We start from the raw sequence: 21520 nt of genomic DNA, 5'->3' as shown, positions 1-21520 counted from the left end.
AGGGACAGGAGAGGACAATATTAGCTTCCCCAGTTCACCACGAGTGGGTGGGAGCTGACCTGACATGCCCATACACACCCTCAGGTAAACATATACACAGATCTGTGAGGGTGTGTGTGTGTGTGTGTGAGAGAGAGAGAGAGACAGAGAGAGAGAGAGAGAGAGAGAGATGAGGGAAGTAAACAAAGTAAGTGTGTGCATGCGTTTGTACCTGCATATGTCTGTCTTATTTGTGCATTCTTTCTTGCGTTGTGCATGTGTGACTGTGTGTGAATGTGCTAGCGTGTGTGTACGTGTGTGTGTGTGTGTGTGTGTGTGTGTGAGTTTGTTCTCAGTTTTGAGTTATGAGGAGGTGATGGGTCAATAGCTGTGTCAAACAAGCCTGTACAGAAAGATCTGGAGTCCTCGCTTCCTGTCAGGATGCCTGTTCAGTTTTCAGCTTTACTGACGTTAATTTGCACGGTGGAACATAGAAATCAATAAAAACACAGTGAAAATATAGCTGCAAGCGGACATTAGTGGGGTCCGAGTCTATGGGTCAAATGATTTGACAGTGACAATATAAGCTTGATTCATTATTTTGGAAAAGTTCTACATCCCAACAACAGAACATTTCAGTGACAGTCCTGCAACTGAAGGTGAAATGTTGCCCAACTTATTGCCATATGCAAAATTGCCAATTTCTCCTGATGAAAAAACACTGAAAGAAGAGAAACAAAGGACTGATTAGTGCAGGTAAGATAAAAAAAACAAACCCCCAAAAAAATCAGACAGCGAAACAGATGATTCTTCTGCTGAAAATATAATACGGTTTTTCTCTACCTGCCACATTGGCGGTTGTATTTTTAAAAAATTCACTGGCTATTTTTTCTATTTTATCAGCTATTTTGAATAGATAGGAACTTGTAAATGATGGTTGGTTACCTGCCAAAGTGGCTGCCAGAGCAGATAAACACACCAGCCACAGACAAAATACACTACTGGCAGCTGCTGGTCATTTCCTACATGTTGTAAATGTTATTCCTATGGAACAATCCGTATTTGAGGACAGTTCCCAAAGCCAGAAACTAGACAACTAGGATGTGAACTTGTGTCAGCACAATGTAAAGTCTGAAGTCGCTCTGTATACTGGTATACTGTATGTAGGCTACCAGTGAGTAAATGTGAATATACATATACCAGTCCGGCCTCAGACCAGATGTTTCTACCTGACATTTTGACCAGATGTTTCTACCTGACATTTTGAGGGGTTTTAGGGTAGTTTCTGTCAAAGTTCCATTTGACTCATAGCAGGAGCAGTGAAAGACAACCTGCATCTCCCTAGAGCCGAAAGAGCAAGTTAGGGACTTGGGAAATGTGTGTGTGTGTGTTTGTACCACCACATAAACATGTATATGAAGGCACGCACACCCACAAGCCCACACCCACAGATCCCATACAAAGAAACCACATAAAGCAGACCACCAGGTGCATCCTGCACACAAAGGGGACACAAACACACACATGTACACACACCTTCGCCGCGGCCGGGGGGGGGAAGTCACGTTGTTCCTATCTGAACCCTGAACTGGGAGTGAGTGAGTGAGTCAAAGTGAGATACTCTGCAGACCGCAGCCTTCTCATTGACAAAGCCCGTCTCTGACTTCACCTCGCTGACATCAATACATACCAATCAGTCTGGGACTCTCCCTTCACTCGTTTCCAGCGAGGTGAATGAGTTCGTTATGCTCACATTGAACAGGATGCTACCCCCCCCCCCCCCCCTCCCGCCCCCCCCGCCCCCCACAACCCTCACCCAACCCCCCCCCCCCCCTCCCCATCCAACAGCCTACAGTTCAGCGTGATCTCCTGAAATTTCGTGAAATAAGCACGAATTCTCAAAACTATGCACAAAAAGCGAGAGAAATCATGTCTCCGCGGTGAAAGGGTTACTTGAAGGAGGCACTACTAGAAACAGGAAGTAGTCTGACATTAAAATAGCACAGTGGAAACAGGGTGTTGCGGTCGGGGTGGCGGTGCCTCGACTCCGGCGACACGGGTTCAATTCTCAGCTTTTAACAAGAAGATTTGTACCATGAGGCGAGTTTTCATTTTTAGCTTGAGTGTTTCTTATTGAACCATGACCAAAGCCTTCCTCTAGCCATAACCAAGTTGCTTTAGTTGCCTTAACTTAACCGTTTTAACCAACTTTTAGCTGAAAATGCCGCGGCCAGTTTGTGTGACTGTCACAGAATCCAGTTCATGGTGGAGGAATGTAATCATCGCATAAGTTGTGTCCACAGCACGTAATCTGCGTTTCAAACTTTGTTCTCATTTCACAAATTTTCTGAGATCTCGTTGCTATAGATACACACAGGCTGAATGTGTACTTGTAGGGTTAGTGTTACCTGTCTGGCGCTGCTACCAGTATCTCGTTGTGTCTGTAATCTGTTTTTGTGTCTGGTACTGACTGTTTATCTAATGGTCTTGCCCCCCTCCAGGGAGGTCAGAGGTCAGGATCCGCTACACAAGAGCCTCCCTAGAGCTGGTAGGGTTTCAGTGTCTTGCCAGATGCTTGCTGGTATTTGAACGCAGGCCGTCCAGTTGAAGGATCCCTATGCCTGTTTAAATGACAAAGTTATCAGGTCCTGTCAATTTACAGCCCGCTGACATTGGAGACAGACAAATATGTAAAGGTCATGGCTAACATCATCACAGCCAAACAAAAACCTTAACGTGAGTTCTCAATCTTACCTGATCATTCAAACTAGCCTATTAACCAGTATATCTGATGTTCTATAATGGATAATAATGGACACAACTGTTCAAATTTCACTGTCAATACAATTCGCGAATGGCATTTCAACTGTAAATTTGACTATAAGTGGCACTCTGGAAAATATAAACTGAGCAAGTTTCCTTTTTGACCCCTTTTAGCTGCTCAGGAGGAGCACCTCCATAAGTTTGTTCGTTCGTTGATTCAAAAGAGAGAGAGGGAGAGAGAGAGAGAGCAGTGAGTGAATGAATGAGAAAAGAGAGAAATAAGGAAGGAGGGCAGTGAGTGAGGGGCCCATGAAAAGGGGACATGGAGGGGGAGTGGTAGGGGGGGTCCACATCAAAGTTGTGTCTGGTGGCTGGAGATTAGGGACCGCATTGCAAGAGGGGATTTTTCACTCCCCAAAAGGGATGTGTGTGTGTGTGTGTGTGTGTGTGTGTGTGTGTGTGGTGTGTGTGTGTGTGTGTGTGTGTGCAGGGGGGTCAGCTCCTCAGGGTCTCTCGCTGGGCGCTGCATTCCTTGTCTGTCATGTACTTTATGGCCTCCTCCTAGCTAAGACCGAGGCCTACAGCATATACATTGTCTACTTTGTTACCCATTGTACAGACTAAATTCTTAAAGCGTACAGGCTTATATATCATCCATTCAGGATACATTCAAGTACAGTTCTCAGTGCAATTGTCATAGACTCCCATTATAATTTACAACACTAAAAGTAAAAAAATATATATTGTTAAGATTAGTATTGTGTGGTCTGCTTAAGCCCCTGCACCTAATGTTGAATGTAACACACCGTTTGGCGGCCATATTGGAGGTCCTCAGCTCTTGCTCAACAGTGGCTGTGAAAAGCTGATTGCGTGTCTTCATGTACAACTTGTCTCAACAGAATTGAATCGACATGTTAATTTCTGTGGTGTTTTTGACTGCGCTGATAAATTTGATTGATGTGTTTAGATGATGTCAGCTTATGAACCAGCTAACCAAAGTATCTGGTCAGCTAACAATCACTGTTGTTGTAAACACATCTGATTTGGACACAAGCTAACGTATCTACTAGACCCTAACCGTAGCGAAGAGTAGTTAACATTAAAGTCGAGATGAAATGAAAAATGCCTTTTTAACCCTTTTAGATCACATCCCCGGTCATATTGTGCACCTATTTAACAATATATGCCAAAAAAAATACAAAAAATCAATTTCTTTGTATTCTTCTATCAAAATTCAATCATGTTTTCTTCCTGTAAAACAAAATATGCCGTGTGCTTACGTAAGCAGGACTCAACCAATTTCAACCAATAATATCATGACATCCACCCATCAATCAATCTTCAACTTTTAGCGCACAGAGCTAAGAGGCTAAGATTCATTAGTTAGCTAGCTAGCAGCAGCACGGTACTTCGGTGTGTCTTCGGGTGTTATGACACGCCCACTTTTCAACGTTCAAATCAAATTCCTCCCAACGTTATGTCCCGCCTGTCTTTCCTGTTTCGCTCGGAAATACGTCACGATACGGAAGTTAGATACTCTCGAAATGCCGTTTCATCTCGACTTTAACATTTGTTGCATTGCTAAACGAACTTGCTGTTAAGTTAGATAGCTAACAGTTTGTCAGCTATCTAACAAGTGTGTTAGATAGCTAAGAGACTAGATAGTAGAGACTAGGGCTAAAGACAAGACAGTTTACTGTGGCACAGTAACCTACATTTGGATCCAATCCACCGTATCACACTATTCACTTTTACTGAGAACGTTACTGAATGGATCTACAGCCACACCACAACAAGCTGCATCAGCTAGCGCTCTGTTTCTAGCCTGGTTGTTATATATTTAGAAATTAGTTGCACACACCCAATTCTCCACTGGACCTCCATGATGGTGCCAGCTGTGGTTGCTGGGAGGTTTGTGACTCAGCCACTAAGCTTCTACTGGATGTGTCTAACAAGCTAGCCTTCCGCTTTATTGTAAAAACTGTGTTATGAATGTAACTTCTTTGAAGGAAACCTGGCAGTGTTGATAACCATTGTATACAAATCAAAATACCTACATGTGTGTTATATACTATGTAAAGTACTACTATTGTGTAAAGAAGTAGTAATATTGGTACTTCAGTGATGCCGATGACATGAGGCACATCGTACCCATAATCACAGTGGATCAGGTATCAAGACTTTTATACAATGGTTATCAGCATTGAAAAGTGACTGGAAACTGCTCTTTAAAGTTTCTTCAATAGTTGTATATTTTGTGACTGTCTATCTGTTGTGTTTATTTTCACTGTTGCATTGAATTTTGTGATGAGCTGTAGATCTCAAAGCAGTTTTCCTCTGGAATTCCAGCAGCCTGACTGTGTGCCAAGAAAAACCAACTTGACGAAGTGAACAAACTAGATTTTTGAGTTGTTTTTTTTTACATAGGCCTATATATCTTCACTTGGTAGCTTATTGTGCATAAAGACCACTCCTTTCCTTCCACTATATAGGCCAACACAGAGGCAGACACTAAAGAAATCCCCTATGCTGCATCCATCTTGCATCCGTCCTTTACAGCCCTGATAGAAGTCACCCATCATGCATCAGTCCTGCATCCATCCTGCATTAGCACTGTTGCAGCCTATTCTTCCACAAATCTCATGCAAAGTTTGAATTTCATGAACAATTCCTCCAGGAATTGCAACAGTGGAGCAGTAATCCATTCTCGCATGCTTCCAGTAGAAAGTGGAACTTCTACAGAAACTTAATTTACCTTTTACATTTTAGGCATTTATCTGATATTCTTATCCTGAGCGACTTACAATGACTGCAGCAGTAGATAAAGCTTCAATTACTAGATCACCAACATGAAAAGAACCAATAGTAAGGAGAAAGTTGGAGAGTGGATGAGAGAGAGAGAGAGAGAGAGAGTAGAAGTCCTTGACTCCATGGAGAAGTTCAGCTGGTTCTTGATAAGCCTCGACTTGACTTCCAACACAACGATGACAAACGAGCAATTTGAAGATTACAGTGTCAAATATTTCTGGCTATAGCTGCACAAGTGGCTTGATCCCTCGCAGCCTTAACTAAACGTACAGTAAATCATTTTCTAACTGACAGTCATTCTGTCAACAACAGGGTTGATGAATTGATTTCAAGTTGATCACAGACTTAACCCTTTATCTTAACCTCATGATCAATTTTATATCACAAGTAATTTTCCACTTTGCATGCACAGTCCAACACATCGCAAAGCCAAGAAGCAGAAAACTTTGGTTATCGGTTGGGAAATTGTGGAAAAACTTGGGAAATTGCGATTCAACTGTTAGAGGCTTTGGACTGGTTCCACTTATGATGTGTTGCTTTTGCATGTGTAAAGCAAAAAAAAAAGTTGTTTGACTCCATTTTCTGGCAGCTCTTCATGAAGCTTTCATGATGAAAAGTGAGTCAGAGGAGATGCAATGAAGATTTATGTTATACTACAATCAGTTTCCACAACTAATCAGTTTCATCTCAGTGTGTTTGAGTCAATCAGATCCCTGCATAGGACTCTGCACACACTTTGCAGCAACTCAAACGCATCACAGATTAGCTAGTAATGATGCGCTGATTACTCATGTGTAAACTAATGTTATTTAACCACAGTTTTCACATTTCATCAGTGAATCAAAGTTGCAGTGAAAATGCGGTATGATACAGTAGTACCTCACTTTTTAAGTGAAATGCCTCGCCCCTGCAATTATACTCCAATCAGTCCCCGTCACTCCCGCCCCAACCTCTCAGTTTACATCATCAGAAATGCATAAGGGATTAGTTGTGATCTCAGAGTCGCTCTTGGCCGTGCCTGTTGGCTCTATATCTGAAAGGAATGTTGGCTAATATGTGGCTGGCACTTGTACACAATATCTCTTCTGATCTTATCAGAAGTATTCCTCTCTCATCTTATAATAAACTGTTCTGGTAACATCCAGAAGATTTTGACTCCATCATGGTGGAACTTGGTACATTTGATCCCCTCAGGGATGATGTCAGCTAATTGCCAAAACTCACCTTAATCCTTGGAAACTACAGTGTTGCATTGTTGTTCCAAAGATTGAATGAAGCTGTTCAAGTTGTTACAGATTTGTTTCAAAATACACAATAACTGGCCAGAAAATGTGTTCACACATGTAGATTATACTCATTTGAAATATATATTGGATCCTGGAAACACATTTTCTCCCTATGCACAGTTGTATGACAAGCTATATCTGCAAGCAGTGATGTAGAGATGAATAATAAGATGGGTAAACTAGCATCATTGCATCGTTGCATTCCTTAAAAGACCCTTTCCTCATGTACTTATACTGATACTGTGAATTTATGTCATAAGGATATCTAAAAGCCTAAAAAGTTGGTAAACTCTATTCCACAAATTAAGAAATGGGTAAATTGAGTTTATCCAATCCAAATTCCAATTAGTGTCATCTACATGTATAAATACACATTTGGCCACTTTATGCATATTTTATTTGAAACATGCCTCTAAATATATTCTGCAGTATATGTGAAATCAGAGCCGTTTCTTGCTATACGCAGACTAGGCAGCTGCGTAGGCCCCCGCGACAGCTAGGGGGCCCGTTGCGCCACCGTATTTTTGTCCTCCTCGAATATAAATGGCCACTTTTGGTAACCAAGCGTCCTTATTCATGTGTTGTTCAAAAACACATACATTGTAAGCACATAATGGCGAAAATAAAATGCATTTATTGTATGGTAGATAGATCAAAAAGCAGCTATTCTTTCGAGAGCTCTTTGCTTTACAAGCAAACCAATTTCAAAGTCGTCATTCTCACGTATTCGTTACTACGTTGTTGATGGCCTTCGGACAGATTACTATTCCAGTATCTCACCGATACTATGGCGTCCAAAAGGACGTATCCTTCGGGAAATTGAAAAAGAAAACGGAAGAAAGCAGAGGAAAAACAACGCTTGCAGAGCAGAGGTAAGACGTATAACCTGTTTTTATGGGCAATGTATTTCTACCAGTCAGCGATCGGTGTAAAGTTACCTGAACCACTGGATAGCTAACGTTAGCTATGTAGGTTTACTACCTATAATACGAGCCAGCTATCTAGACCTAGCTAGCATGCTAACCCTAGTAACACGCATTTTGGTTTCAGAGCTGGCTAGGCTAGGCTAGCTAACGTGATCTATGGTATCATGGTATTACTGAACCGCATCTGACCACATGTGCATAGCTACTCGCTTTATGGTCAGAATTATCGGCACGGCTACCGCCTCTGCTCACCGTGAGGGGAGGACGGTAGGCGAAGGTCCATTCAAACATCTGGGAATTTGTTTCTGCATTACTTATCGGCAAAAAACGCATATGGAAATATGACGTGAGCCTTTGTTATTAACTGATAGGGTGTTCTGGTAAATTCGGTATGTATATAATCATCCAAACAGCTCGCATTTAATAAGTGTTTCCCACAGGTTGACAATTTAGTTATGGCGGTGGTTGTTAACGGGAGGGGGGATTAAGGACCCTCATGCGGGATTATCATTACAAACACACGTTTCACAGCCTACTCAAGATCCCAAGGTTTCCAAATATACCAAATATGTCATGCTGAATTACAGGGAAATATGTATAAAATTATGCACAAGACATCTGGATCTTTCCATTTGATATAATGGCGCAGCCATAAAAAAATGGCGTTTTGAGTTTGAATATTTCACTCACTTCAATGATGCGTTGGAAGGAGCAGATACAGAATATGTAGGCCTGTATAACATTGTCCTACAGTATGGAAAAGGTATTTTTAAAGCTAGCCTATTAGCTTACTTTCCCATAGAGGTTAGCGAGTTAGCTAACATTAGCTTGCAGTTTACTGCATACATCCTGTGATGGCTCATTAGCCGCCAGCGTCTAGCTTTCCAACAAATGCTGTTCTAATAAACTTACGACGTGTGATCAGCAACTAACTACATAACTAAAACGCCATACAGTTTTCTTTCTCATTTTCCTGATTATTATTATTATTATTATTATTATTATTATTATATACTGTTAGATATCTTGCAAGTTAGTATGTCCGTGGTCATTTAGTTATGCTATAGCTGGTCACTGATTGTGCATGTATTGCTATATCATATTCAGATATTAGTGAATGAATGATTTATTTACGTTTCATTCCACAGATGAGGCCCATCTCACATGGGATTACAAGACATTGTACAAGATAAGTGGCGCTATAACAAGAGGTCACACTAAAAAGGCCATAACTTAAAATAAAACTGCTCTGTAAAGGCATTTTGACCACACTGACTGACTTTGCTTCGTTATTGAAATTGACCTGTATAACTGTTTGTGGTTCGGGTTTCCCCCCATCCCCAGCCAATTGGGGGGTATGGGTATTTGTTTTTGCGCATCAATAATTATTTTAATAACTAATATTGATGTATTTTAATAATTGTAATATATATTACAGTATATATAGTCTTCATCTGCATGTTACTGGTTGTATTGGCCCTTTAAAGGTAAACAGGTAAAAAGGACTGGGTAGGCTATATTCTTTAAAATATAACACTCATGAATGAATTCAAGTCATTTTGAGGCAGAAACAACCTTTCAGTCACAAGGTAGGAGCTGCAATCACTTTTTGGCAAGTGGAAAACTGCCTTTTATGGGTTGTAGGCCTATTGCTGCTTTAAAGATATTTAAACTGGTAAAAAGGACTGGATTGGTTATACTCTAGGGCACAGAGCAGGTAAAATAATGTAGTCATAAGGATAATTGCAAAAGAGATCATTTCTTTATTTTATATATAACCCATCCGTAAATCATGTTTATTATAGTCTAGTTTCCAAATATAGGCCTAAACAAGGATATTAGACATACCAAACACATATAAACATCGGAAACAATACTATAGTATTGCCTATAATCGTGTAAATGTCATGCCTGATTACGCTATAAACTGCAAACACTTCTTTGGCCACAATTGTGATCATTCGGTTACAAGAGACGTTAAAGTTTCACAACGACATACCTTTGCTATTACCACGGACATAAAGTTATGTGTATTTGCACGTTATGATTGTTTGATCCAGATGAAAGCAGCTGTAGACGTATATAAACTGGGCGATACAGCTTTAACAGGCTGCGCGCGCTCCCGCGGACGGCAATCACTTTTTGGCGGACAATCACTTTTTGGCACGACACCTGTCGAAGCGATCTCGCTCAATACTGGACCAGTTTCAAAAATTGTTGTCCCCTTTAGTCACTTAGACACAAAAAGATGGGGAAATAGGGTCCAGGTTGAAAAATACCGAAGTTACCCTTTAACAGTCAAAGGTATTCACACTTACAAATCACTCCTCCTCTATCTTTCTCATGGCGTTGCTTTTCACTGCACTTTCTTGTGAATCCAACGTGAAAGGAGTTTTTTCTGCAGAATTTGTGCCATTTCAACACCTCAGACGTCTCGCCGGGAAATAAGCCTCAAGATCACGTTCTAATGCAACACCGAAATGCGTTGAAAACCAGGAAACCAACCATGCGAAAAAGAACTATAGAAACCCAACTATGCAACTACTGCAGCTCAAACACCATGCCACAGAGACTCGTGAAATCGTGATATATAGTGGAAAATACCATAATGTACGAGAAAATCACTGTGAACTCACTGATGAGCGCCGCAGACACGCTTTAAGTCGCTATAGGAATACTATAGGAATATCATAGTGATACCATAGGAGATTTAAAACACCATAAAGCACTTTAAGGTCACTCTAAACTCACTATTGAGTACCACAGACACACGTTACCCCCCTATAGGAATATTACAGGAGATTAAAAACGCCATGAAAGTAGGATAAAGTCACTATAAACTCGCTGCAACGCGCTACAAGCCCCTATAGGAATATTATAGGATTATTATAGAGATTTGTCCGGACGGCTGCAGCTTCATTGAAACTCATTCTTCTTGCAGACTATCGGGATTGTCATTAAAACCTTTAACCACATCTGTCTGCAGCTCGGCTGGCCGTGCACATGGGCGAACCTGTCGACTTGAAACTTCACAAGTGCAAGTGGGAAACCTACCGCACACAACAGCACGAGCCCGCTCACACACATGTAACCCTGTAGCCACTCCAGTCCCAGTTGAGTCTGAATAAACAAAACAATGTGTGCAAAGTGCATGTGTGCCTATTAATTATTGATTTTTAAAATTCCTTCAAATCCTGCAACCCGCAATAACCGCCCTCCTCCTCCTCCTCCTCCTCCTCCTCGGTGAAAACTTACATAACCATCCACGCTCCTTGCACGCATCCACGGCCGGGAAAAAAAATGAGTGAAAAAAGTGTTCTTCCTTTCTGTGAAGTGTAAAAAAGTTCAAAAATGAAACCTTGAACTTGTCGGGGCAAAGTCACAAAGAGAGTAAAAAAAAAAAACGTCCAAACTCAAACTAGTCCTCTTGCAGCAGTTTGTCCAGTCTGTCGAAGCATGCTGCAGCTCTCTCTCTCTCTCCCTCCCTCTCTCTCTCTCTCTCTCTGTCTGTCTATGTCTCTCTCTCTCTCTGTCTCTCCTACTGTATAGTGAACATGAATGTGGGCCGGGCCAAGGAAAACTTACCTGCAGAGAGAGAGAGAGAGAGAGAGAGAGATTGATTGGTCGTTAAAAGGTATCAAGGCTTTCCCAGGTAAAGTTGTCACTCCCTCCTCTCTCTCTCTCTCTCCCCTCTCCTCACCTCTTTTTTACCCCCGGAGGTTTTAACCCCTCTCTCTCGCTCTCTCTCTCTCTCTCTCTCTCTCTCTCTCTCTCTCTCTCTCTCTCTCTCTCTCTCTCTCTCTCTCTCTCTCTCTCTCTCTCAATGTCAATGTCAATGTCGCTTTACCATCACTTATCGAGAGAGAGAGAGACTTCGCCTTTTTTTCCCCCGGGGAGGCGAAACGCGCTGTAGCTGAACAGAAAGTAGGCTACACTTACCGGTTTACAGCTGTACCCCTTTGTGTAATTGTGTTAATATGTGTGCTAATATGTTACACTAGAACAAAATGGAATAAAGAGTTAACTAGGCTACTTTCAGATTATCTATGCTTTCCTTTTTTCTACACTTTAGATATTTTCCTGGTGCAGACAGAGACAAATGCTGATTGACTCTCTAAGAATAGAATAGAGTTAACTAGGCTACTTTTAGACTATCTATAGTTTTCTTTTTCTAAACTTTAGACACTTTCCTGGTACAAACAGGAAACAGACAGAGACAAATGTTGATCGACTCTCTAAGAATAGAATAGAATAGAATATGAAGTTATAAAGGTGGCCTGCACGATGTGATTTGACCTTGTAACTGACCTGATATAGCCTAACCATTTTTTATCATAACGTACTTTTTATATTTGTACACTTTATATGTTGTATTAAAACTATTTTTCCTGTTGTGTGTGTTGGTTGTCTTTTCATAACTGTTTTGATCAGTTTGTAAAGCACTTTAGGTCACAGAAACCTAAAGCTGAAAAAAACAATAACCTCTATTTTTGTAGTAACCGTTTTTAATTGGTTATATTTGCTGTGTAAAACAATAATTTATCATAAAATAACGTAATTCCTGTCTTTTTTTACTGCATTTCCCTCTAGCAACGGCTTGTATCAGAACGGAGCTTTTAGCACGCATGCGCCCTGAAGAACCAGGAAGTAGACTCGACAACAAAGTAGCTCCTGTCTATTTTATCAGGGATACTTTGCAAAAATGTCGCAGCTTCACTTCACTAAAGATGTTTTACCTGATTCTGTCAGCACCGACTTCCAGAATCTGAACAAATTCAACGAGCAGGTAAGAATTTGATCTGATTTATGTTATTAATAAGTAACGTTAGTGAGCATCAGTTAAAGGCTTGTAACGTTAAGCTAGTTAGCGCAGCTGGGATCTCATGATTTATTCTGCTTCGAGCATACATTTTATTAGTTAACACCGGCTTTGATGGTTTATTTAGCAGGAAAACGATGCGTGGTGATGTCTTTATGTGATTTAGCCTGTTGTCCAAAGAGTTCAGCAGCCTCTGCAGCTGACAGCTGACAGGTCATGTGATGCATGTGACAGCAGGCTGGACAGACCAGGGGCCCAGACGTTTTCATCACAAACCCCCAAATAGACACACATCAGGCCTTTGACTTTGACTTTATTAATGCATGCTTGCAGTAAAGTAACCTGAGACAGAGCAGAATTTTACATAAAAACACTGAATCCATAAAAGAGCACACTTGGACATGTGGACAAAAAACATAAAGATTCATCAGAAGATCAGCAGAATAAAAATGTAAAAAGGTATATGAACATACAAGGTTACTTCCTACACATTTGGACAAAAGAAACAAACACACACACAGACTGTATTCTCACCACCTGCCTCAAAAGGTTAAGGTGATTTGTTTTGCCACTGAACTCCACCAGTTTGTTGCAGTTTCTCAGTGTCGTGGCAGTACAGTTTCACAGACCCTGTTTTGATAAGATTTTGTCCCAGGAGCACCCATGGGAGACCGTTTTTGTTGTTCAGTATTGAATTGTAGAATCGTCTGCTCTGTACATGGGGAGATGATAGTGGTGGGAGTGAAACCTATGATTAGAATAACTGTTTTTATTCTCATTCACATTCTCTAATTGGGATAAATTCTAATAAAACTCTTGATTTTAAAAAGAAGGCATGTTCAATTTTCAGTTTTCAGATGGTATCTGTCCCATAATGGAGGCAGTTAACAATCATTGATATCTTGAAATGATTAACTGTGTTATTTTTTATTTATTTTTTTTCATTTTGTGCAGCAATTTGTGCGCTTGATTGAAATTCTCTTCCAGTTTCTGCTGGAACCTAAAGAGGTGAGCGTTTACACACACACACACACACACACACACACACACACACACACACTGCCTATTATCACACTCATTCATTCTCCTATCTCACACTCACTTACTCTACACACACACACACACACACACACATCCAGTTTACATGTGAATGGGACTTTGGACTCAGTGAATTAGCCTTGATAACTGAACCGCGGTAAAACATTGCCTCTCCTATTGTGTGTGTGTATGTACTGTGTGTGTGTATGTATTGGTGTGTGTGTATGTATTGGTGTGTGTGTGTGTGTGTGTGTGTGTGTGTGTGTGTGTGTGTGTGCAGACGGAGCGGTTCATGCAGCAGCTAAGTGAGTTTGCAGGGGAACAGGGGATGAGTGCCGGTCCTCTGAGGAACCTGATGAAGAGCGTCCTGCTGGTGCCGCAGGGTGGGAAACACACACACACACACACACACACACATCTATCCATCCATCCATCCATCTGTCCATCCATCCATCCATCTGTCCAGCAGTTCATCCAACCACTAGGGCTGAAATGATAATCCTGCTTATTTTGCTACATATTGTGATCATGATTATTAGTCTTGACACAAAAGACATTCTAAATGAAATGAAAGGTTTTAAAGTTCAAGTTCAAGTTTGTTTATTAATATAGCCCTTTATCACAGCATGTCTCAGAGGACTTTACAGAGAATGAGCCTAACTAGATCTACTGTAACTCATCAAAAATCAGTTGTGAACAAAATGATACAGGAGAAACATAGTGAAAAGCACAAGACACTAGGGCTGCAGCTATCGATTATTTTAGTAATCGAGTATTCTACCGATTATTCCATCGATTAATCGAGTAATCGGATAAGAAATACTTTTGCTTTATTAAAGAGCAATAGTAAATATACAAAAGAGAAAAGCTGTCCGCACGAAGCTGTCCATACAACACTGTGATTTACTGAAAGCGAGGTGAAATAATAATTATTATTGATATTTATTACTAGGCCTAAATATCATACAAGTTCATAAGACTGGCTAATGTACATTTATTTACTATGTTGAAGGGTTGCCCTACACCTGCTGACCCTACTCACTGCAATCAAACTAAACTGAATATACCTGCTGTATTGGACTGGTGCATTTTAGGCTCCAATTGCTACTTACACCACCTGATATTTTGCTTTCTGGGGTATTTTATGCATCACTGTGAGGGGAGTAGGTGTGTGTGTGTGTGTGTGTGTGTGTGTGTGTGTGTGACTATCATAATAATAACATGAATGAAGCTCAGGCTTTCACAAATTGACTGCAGCATTTTATTTTCTGTGGTTATTTTCTTGAGCAAAACTTAGCTAACTTAGGGACATCATAACTAGCCACCATATTGATTTACGTTCTTAACTAGCCATTACATATAGCCATAATTAACGTGCATTCTTTACTAGCCTTCATCTCATCCCGTTTTAATATTAAGTGCTGACTCCGCCCACCCGGGCCAGTTTCGGCGTACGCCGGTAGCACTTACAAGTGGACCCTATCCTACAGTCCCTGCTCTCAGCGGAGGGAGGGAGCTACACTGTGTGGGAAGCGCTGTGATCGTCAGACCTCTCTGGATTAGACAAGCAAGTAGAGAAAACCGGCATCAGCCGAACCAATTTATTGCCAAATGCTTTGAGATTCAACACATTAACATTGCTTCCCATGGTCAGAAAAAGTCGGCAGATTTGTCGCTAGTCGCTTTTGAGAAATAAAGTCGCCAGGGGGGTCTGAAAAGTCGCTAAGTCTAGCGACAAAGTCGCCAAGTTGGCAACACTGGATCCGAAACTTTGGACACTTTCTGTCGTTTTCTCTGGCCTGTCTTTTCTCTTTGCCCCTCGCTATTTTCTCTCTCTTTCTCCAGCGCGTTGTGCAACAGTAATAATCATCCGTGCGAAACACTGAGTGTGTATATAGTTATATGGATTAAACGAAGCTTCGATGCAAAGAATTTGCATCGATGATTTTTAGTAATCGAGTTACTCGAGTTTCTCGAGGAATCGTTTCAGCCCTACAAGACACACAAGAGCAGATTTTAGCAAGACTAAGCTTGCAGCCTACCTATTCTACAAATCCTAATCTTCCCGGCACCACCAGCCTTAGACCCTCATTGCACATGAGGAAAAATTCCCAAGAAAAAATTCTTGGTAGGAGAAAAAAATGGGAGAAACCTTGGGCGGGCCGAGGCAAGGAAGGAGCAGATAGGGAGATAGGCCAGCACCGACGAACGAAGAGCCAGGCCAGCACCCGTCCACTGCCAGGTGGAAACACTGCACCCGAGTCTGAGAAAGTTTACCGTTTACCCCCTCAGATCCTCTTACTTTGTTATATATCATCAATCTGTGATGTTCAATACGTTCCAGGAGTGTTTTGAGTTTCCGTTTCCGTCCTGACAGTGACTCCTCTTCTTTCTCACCAGGCGCTCTGAAGAAAAATCTGACATCTGAGCAGATCAAAGAAGATCTCCTGACATTAGGTACGTCCTGATCCTTCATCACCAGGTTGATCACTGACAAGGTCAATTTTAGAATAAGGGTTAAGTACGGCTGCTGGGTCATATCTTCTTCTGACCACTCTTCATGTTGAAAAGTCTCATCTGTATTTATGTGTTATGACTATGATGGCACCTGATTTTTTACAGTTTCACTCTTCCATCTTTTGAGTGCATTATGCCAAACTTGCTTTATCTGATAATTCCTCAGGACTAAATGAAGACAAGGCAGCTCATTTTTCACAGCAGGTAAATGTCAGTCCTTTTATTCCTTATATTACATTTTTTATCAAACATGGCTTAAGTTGCAATAAGTGCAGCAGCAGAAAAAGCTTCAATTCTTCAACATTACAAGGAACCAATAATAAGGAGTGTAAGACTTGCTATCAGAACTCATTAACATTCATAAATTTGTTTCCAGTGGTACTTCTGTAGACTGTGACCCTAAAGAGTTATAATTATATTTATTATTTATTTGTTTTTCTTTCTGCACATGTACAGCTGTATGTTTGTAGGCATATGTGTGTGTGTGTCTGTTTATACGTGTATTTCTTTGTATGTATGTAACACACGTATGTTTGTTTGCATAATTTAAAAAGATTCTAAAACATTATATATCCACTTTTGGAAAAAAGTTAATCATTTATTATCTGTAAAATAGAGACGATCCAGTACATAAAAAAGTTATTATCATATCAACTGTAGCCTGAAGTTGCCTTTGTCCTTTAAAAAGTCCCATAAAAATGTTTTCAGATAATGCAAACAGTTATTTTCCAAGCGTAGGTGTCTTTTTTCTTTTTTCTTTTTTTTTAAACTCTTCAGCTGATACTGAACCTGTGTTAAGATAAGATAAGATATACTTTATTGTCCCGCAGGGAAACTTGTCTTGGGCTCCAAGCCACTGCATCACACAACACATTTGTCAACAGCATCACAATGCACATGCACGCAAGTACATAGATCATACATACAAACTCATGCAAAACGTGCTTCAATTCACATGTTGAGTGTGAGACAGTAGTTCTTTAAAATAATAAAAGGTAATAAAAAAAGACAATAGTTTCAAATAATAAAACCAGGTATAATCAGTGTTGTGTTGTGTGGTGTGTTGCAGTGGGGGGAGCATTATGCGGTGCTGTCCAGACTGGCTGTTGGACAGACTCTGATGGTCAACCAGCTGGTCGACATGGAGTGGAAGTTTGGAGGTAAGACCGACCAAAACCTGTCAGGTCGCATCCATGGTCATAAAAAGGGAGGATTTAAATATATTTTCAGGGTTCCCACACTCCTGGAAATCCTGGAAAAGTCATGGAGCTTTAAAATAGTATTTTCCAGGCCTGGGAAAATTATGAAAAATGCATTACTTTGTTTTTCACTTTAAAACTCTGTCAACAAAAATCAGTCAGCAACCAATAGTATTTTCCTCCAACAGGTCTAGACTGTTTCAGAGCCAGCCACAGCTTTTTGTGACATTTGATAGTATTCAAGAAATCATTAACTTCACAAATAAAATCCAAACATTTTCTCCCTTGTAGCTTAACGTTAGTGCAGTTGATGGTTACTTTTTGAATTCAGTCTCATTCAAATGTGGTCATGGAAATTTGAAAAGGGGTTGTGGAGAAGTCATGGAAAAGTTTTGGAGTTTCATCAGTGAAAAGATGTATTTTGTTGACTAAATATACTGTAAGTTCAATTTCAATGAAACGTAACTGTAGTGCAGGGGAGTGCAGGTCTGATCAGTACTGAGCGGAGGTGTGAGGTCAGAGTTCAGCTGAGATGTTGTGGGTTTACTTCAATGAGACATCCGGCCCATAGACATCTATATATTTGTGAATGCAGGAATATATTTTTGATTATTTGAGTTTTTTCTAAATGTTTTTGTATATTCTACTGAACATCCATTAGAGGAGGGCTGCAGAGAAAGACACTCAACTACATTTCTCTCTCCTCTCTCAGCCTTTGCTCCCATGCAGAGCCCTCCATGTTGGCTTGGTATACATATTCATGAGCACAGAGTCATTAGCATGGCTGATGTCCTTTGATGGTTTGTTTAGGCTTCAGTCTCATTTAAACATGTCAGCTGTGGTCAGATGATGGGTCTCTATATCAGACTCCATTGTTCACGCTTACAGCCTAATGACTTGTACAGACTCGTAGGTAATAGAAATGCTAATACACAGTCCTCATGATAATAGGCCTAGAGGGCAGGAGAGTCATTAGCATCATGCTAAAATATTCAGATTAGCTAAAGGCTGAGCTGTGGGCTGTTATTGACATGTAAAACCAAGGCCAGGTTCAGGCTGTGTGTCTCCAGCCGGGGATCTGTAGAGACTTGACTAGTCTGAGACTCAACATGACCATTGTACTTCTCAGAGTTCACATTCAAATGGGCCACTCTCATAGAAAGCTGAATGTATATACAGTATGTAGAGTGAGATGTATAGTCTAGTGCTGTGACCTTTTTGACTTGTAACCCCTTAAAACAAAGTGATGTCTACTTGCCTCCCCATCGCAGGCTGCATATACAGAGTGGTCAACCAAAAAATTATTTTCCCCTTTCAGGTCGTTTCATTTGATTATTTGTCATAATGAGGCCTAGAGGCTGAAAACTATTCAGGATTTCACAGGAAAAAGGCAAAAATTAGAGAAAAATCAGAAAAACAGACATAATACATTTGTATAGTAGCAATATGTTTTTTTCCCTATCCCATAAATCCTCTCGCAACCCCCCAAAATTATTATGTGACCCTCTTGTTCACCTGCCCAGGGACTACAGATGGAAATTATCTAGCAGCTAAATCTGGTACAAAGCATCTTCTCTCTTTGTTTGAGATTCATGTATTTTGTACATGGTCCCTGATATAAATAAACTCAATAAATTAAAACTAAACTAAACTTAGGAGTTCTGGCCCCCAGGTTGAGAACCACTAATCTAGTGTCTGTTGTATGTAACTTACTGTCCCCTGTCTTTGAGTATGAGGTCCTGTTGGTCGTCCCTGTGTCATGTGTGTGTTTTGGGTTGCTTCTGTCATTTTTGTATTTTTGTATTTGGTTCGTTTAGGTTCACACAGACCAAATATAAGTGAACCAGGGCTTGTAAACAAAAGTCACATGACTCACAAGTAGCTTGTTTATTGGACAGAGTTTTGGAGACCTGTCATCCTGCAGGGTTAGAGATTTTAGCAACAGGGGGAGTCCAAACAAATCTCATTCCAGTCTCTGTAACTTTATCTCTAACATGATGGACTTGTCTGTCTCTTCTTCTGTGGTGTTCATACCAGTTAAGAACACATGAAGAAGAAATAGCTGAATATGAGCATCAGTCCAGACTTCATTTTGTTCTGCTAGGCTTTCCAAGCATGAGGAACTGCTGGCTATCAGACGTCAACATCCGTCTACTTCTACCCATAATCCCTTGTGTTTTTGGGTGATTTCCTGTAGTTAGGTTCAGATTTTGTTCTCACTCCTAACAAACCGCACCACAGTTCTCTTGTTAGAGGCCTGAGACTCTCGGTGCCGTTATTTCAGTTCATAGGTCATTGTTCTCTCCCGGACAAATGAACCGAACTAAAGGAGGAAAAACATGCTCTAAACATGCTTGGTGTGAACGCGCCCTTAGTGCCATGTTCTAGCTCTTGAACAACACAAAGGTATCTGATGCTTCTTAGAAAGTAGTATTTCAATTTAAAAAAAGAGCACTTGCAAAAGAAGAATTACACTGTGTCACGATGTGTTATTTGGCTTCACAGTGACTGTTGGCACCAGTGAGATTCAGAAAGTCGGCAACATCTTTCTACAGGTATGACTGCACACACACACACACACACACACACAGTAACACATCTCTTTGTTCGATCTTGTTGAACACCACCTTTGTCCTCCTTCAGCTGAAACTGGTGGTCAGAAAGGGGAATTCCACTGAAAACGTCTACATGGGTGAGTCAGTCTGTGCTGGTGTTGGTGCGACAGTAAGTCTGGCTAAAACACCGGCTGAATACATTTTAAACCTTTCAAAAAATGTGGAGCGTTTAATGTTTTGTGTTGGGCAAGAGCCTGACTGCAGCCTCAAATTTCACTAGTAAATGCATCTTTGAACCCGAAGCGAAACCGAAAATGAAGTGAGAAATTGAGCCCGACCCGACCTGGTGCAGCAGCCCGAATCGTAACTTGAATGAGTAAAGAGATGAATGGACAGTAGCAAAATCACGAGGAGTGCTTGATTTATTTTAAGTGAGGTGTCTATATAAATAGATATCAAGCGAACCCAAAGTTGTTAAAATATTTATATGTAGATCAGGTTTGCAGGCCGGTTCTCAGTGAGAGGTTTATGGCTCTGAAGAGTGAATTTGTGGTGTTAATTTGACCGTGTTCCTGCTGCTGTACGGCTCCACCCGTGCAGAGAGATGTTCAGCATCAACAGAAACTCTCAGCTTGAATCCGGTCAGTGGATGAAACCCAACTTCACCCACTGGGAGAGGGGCTAGAATTTGCATTTACATTTTTTTGACATTTAGCTGCCACTTTTAAAGGACAATTCCAGCGTGGTTTGAATTTTTTTGCTGATTTTTTTTTTTTTTTACCTTTTCCATCCCTTTTAATATTAATTGTGACAGTTTTTACACGCCTGCGCCACAATTAAAGATATTTTTAAATCAGTTTTGTCAAACCTCTTGGGCTCATTCACTCTTTTAATTCAGTCGGTAATCCATCACTGTGAATGAGAAGTCAACAATCTCGTTTTGCAAAGTTGCATCTGAACTCTAATATCAGGCTATACATTTTTGTTCCAGTTCAGTTCCAGTCAACGTTTCATATTACTGCACACATTCTTACTTGTGTGAAAATGTAACAAATGATTAATTTAAATCTGATTATTATGTTATCTGCGAATTGTTTACTGTTTTTTTCATTTTTCCATCTCTTCCAGAATTAACACTCCCACAGTTTTACAACTTCTTACATGAGATGGAGAGAGCCAAGGCCAGCATGGAGTGTTTCAGTTGAGTGAGTGTGTGTGTGTGTGTACATGCACTTGTGTTGTGTGTGTGTGTGTGTGTGTGTGTGTGTGAATGTGTGTGTTTATGCATTGAATGCCTGCATATGACTGAAGCTAAAGAAAGAATGAATCTAACAATAAACATGGAAAAAGAAAACTTCACACTTAGTCGTATTCTTTATTTTTTAATTAATGTGTGAAGCAGCATTTCTGTCTTTGGGTTTCTTTATCTGGAGTTAGCAGAGGAAGGATTTTTTTGTGTGCCCACACCTGACTAAAACTGAAATTTCGTCAATACCATCTATCCATCTATCATTTAACTTAAGATGAAAGTAAGCGATCCTCACGGGGAAATTTGGACATTATTTCCCTCCCAAACAAAAACTGAAAAATGGAACGAGAAATGTTGCTCCATTTTGGATCCAGTTGATCC

The 21520-nt window shown here is 40.6% G+C and overlaps 2 protein-coding genes across 3 annotated transcripts in view; one reads left to right on the top strand and one right to left on the bottom strand.

Moving 5' to 3' along the window:
• dnmt3bb.1 (DNA (cytosine-5-)-methyltransferase 3 beta, duplicate b.1) overlaps nucleotides 1–11232 on the bottom strand; it is a 59967-nt gene extending 48735 nt beyond the window's left edge. Inside the window, exon 1 of the mRNA XM_078288058.1 lies at nucleotides 11018–11232. Coding sequence (XP_078144184.1) covers nucleotides 11018–11025 — 8 coding nt within the window. The 5' untranslated portion in view covers nucleotides 11026–11232. The remainder of the gene's footprint in view (nucleotides 1–11017) is intronic.
• Nucleotides 11233–12355: 1123 nt separating this feature from the next.
• commd7 (COMM domain containing 7) lies at nucleotides 12356–21249 on the top strand. Of its 2 annotated transcripts, none has more exons than XM_071904911.2 (9): nucleotides 12356–12548; nucleotides 13536–13589; nucleotides 13900–14002; nucleotides 16020–16076; nucleotides 16303–16346; nucleotides 17206–17296; nucleotides 19841–19890; nucleotides 19979–20027; nucleotides 21019–21249. In XM_071904911.2, exons 1-9 carry the CDS (start codon nucleotides 12465–12467, stop codon nucleotides 21093–21095), a joined length of 609 nt encoding a protein of 202 aa, XP_071761012.1. In that variant the 5' UTR covers nucleotides 12356–12464; the 3' UTR covers nucleotides 21096–21249. The 2 variants fall into 2 exon arrangements, with proteins under 2 accessions (XP_071761012.1, XP_071761013.1); XM_071904912.2 differs by having other exon boundaries at nucleotides 12371–12548; nucleotides 16303–16340.
• The last annotated feature ends 271 nt before the right edge of the window (nucleotides 21250–21520 follow it).

This window comes from Centroberyx gerrardi, chromosome 14, assembly GCF_048128805.1.
Source record: "Centroberyx gerrardi isolate f3 chromosome 14, fCenGer3.hap1.cur.20231027, whole genome shotgun sequence".
NCBI classification, from domain to species: Eukaryota; Metazoa; Chordata; class Actinopteri; order Beryciformes; family Berycidae; genus Centroberyx; species Centroberyx gerrardi.
This window is presented reverse-complemented; position numbering and strand designations above follow the sequence as displayed.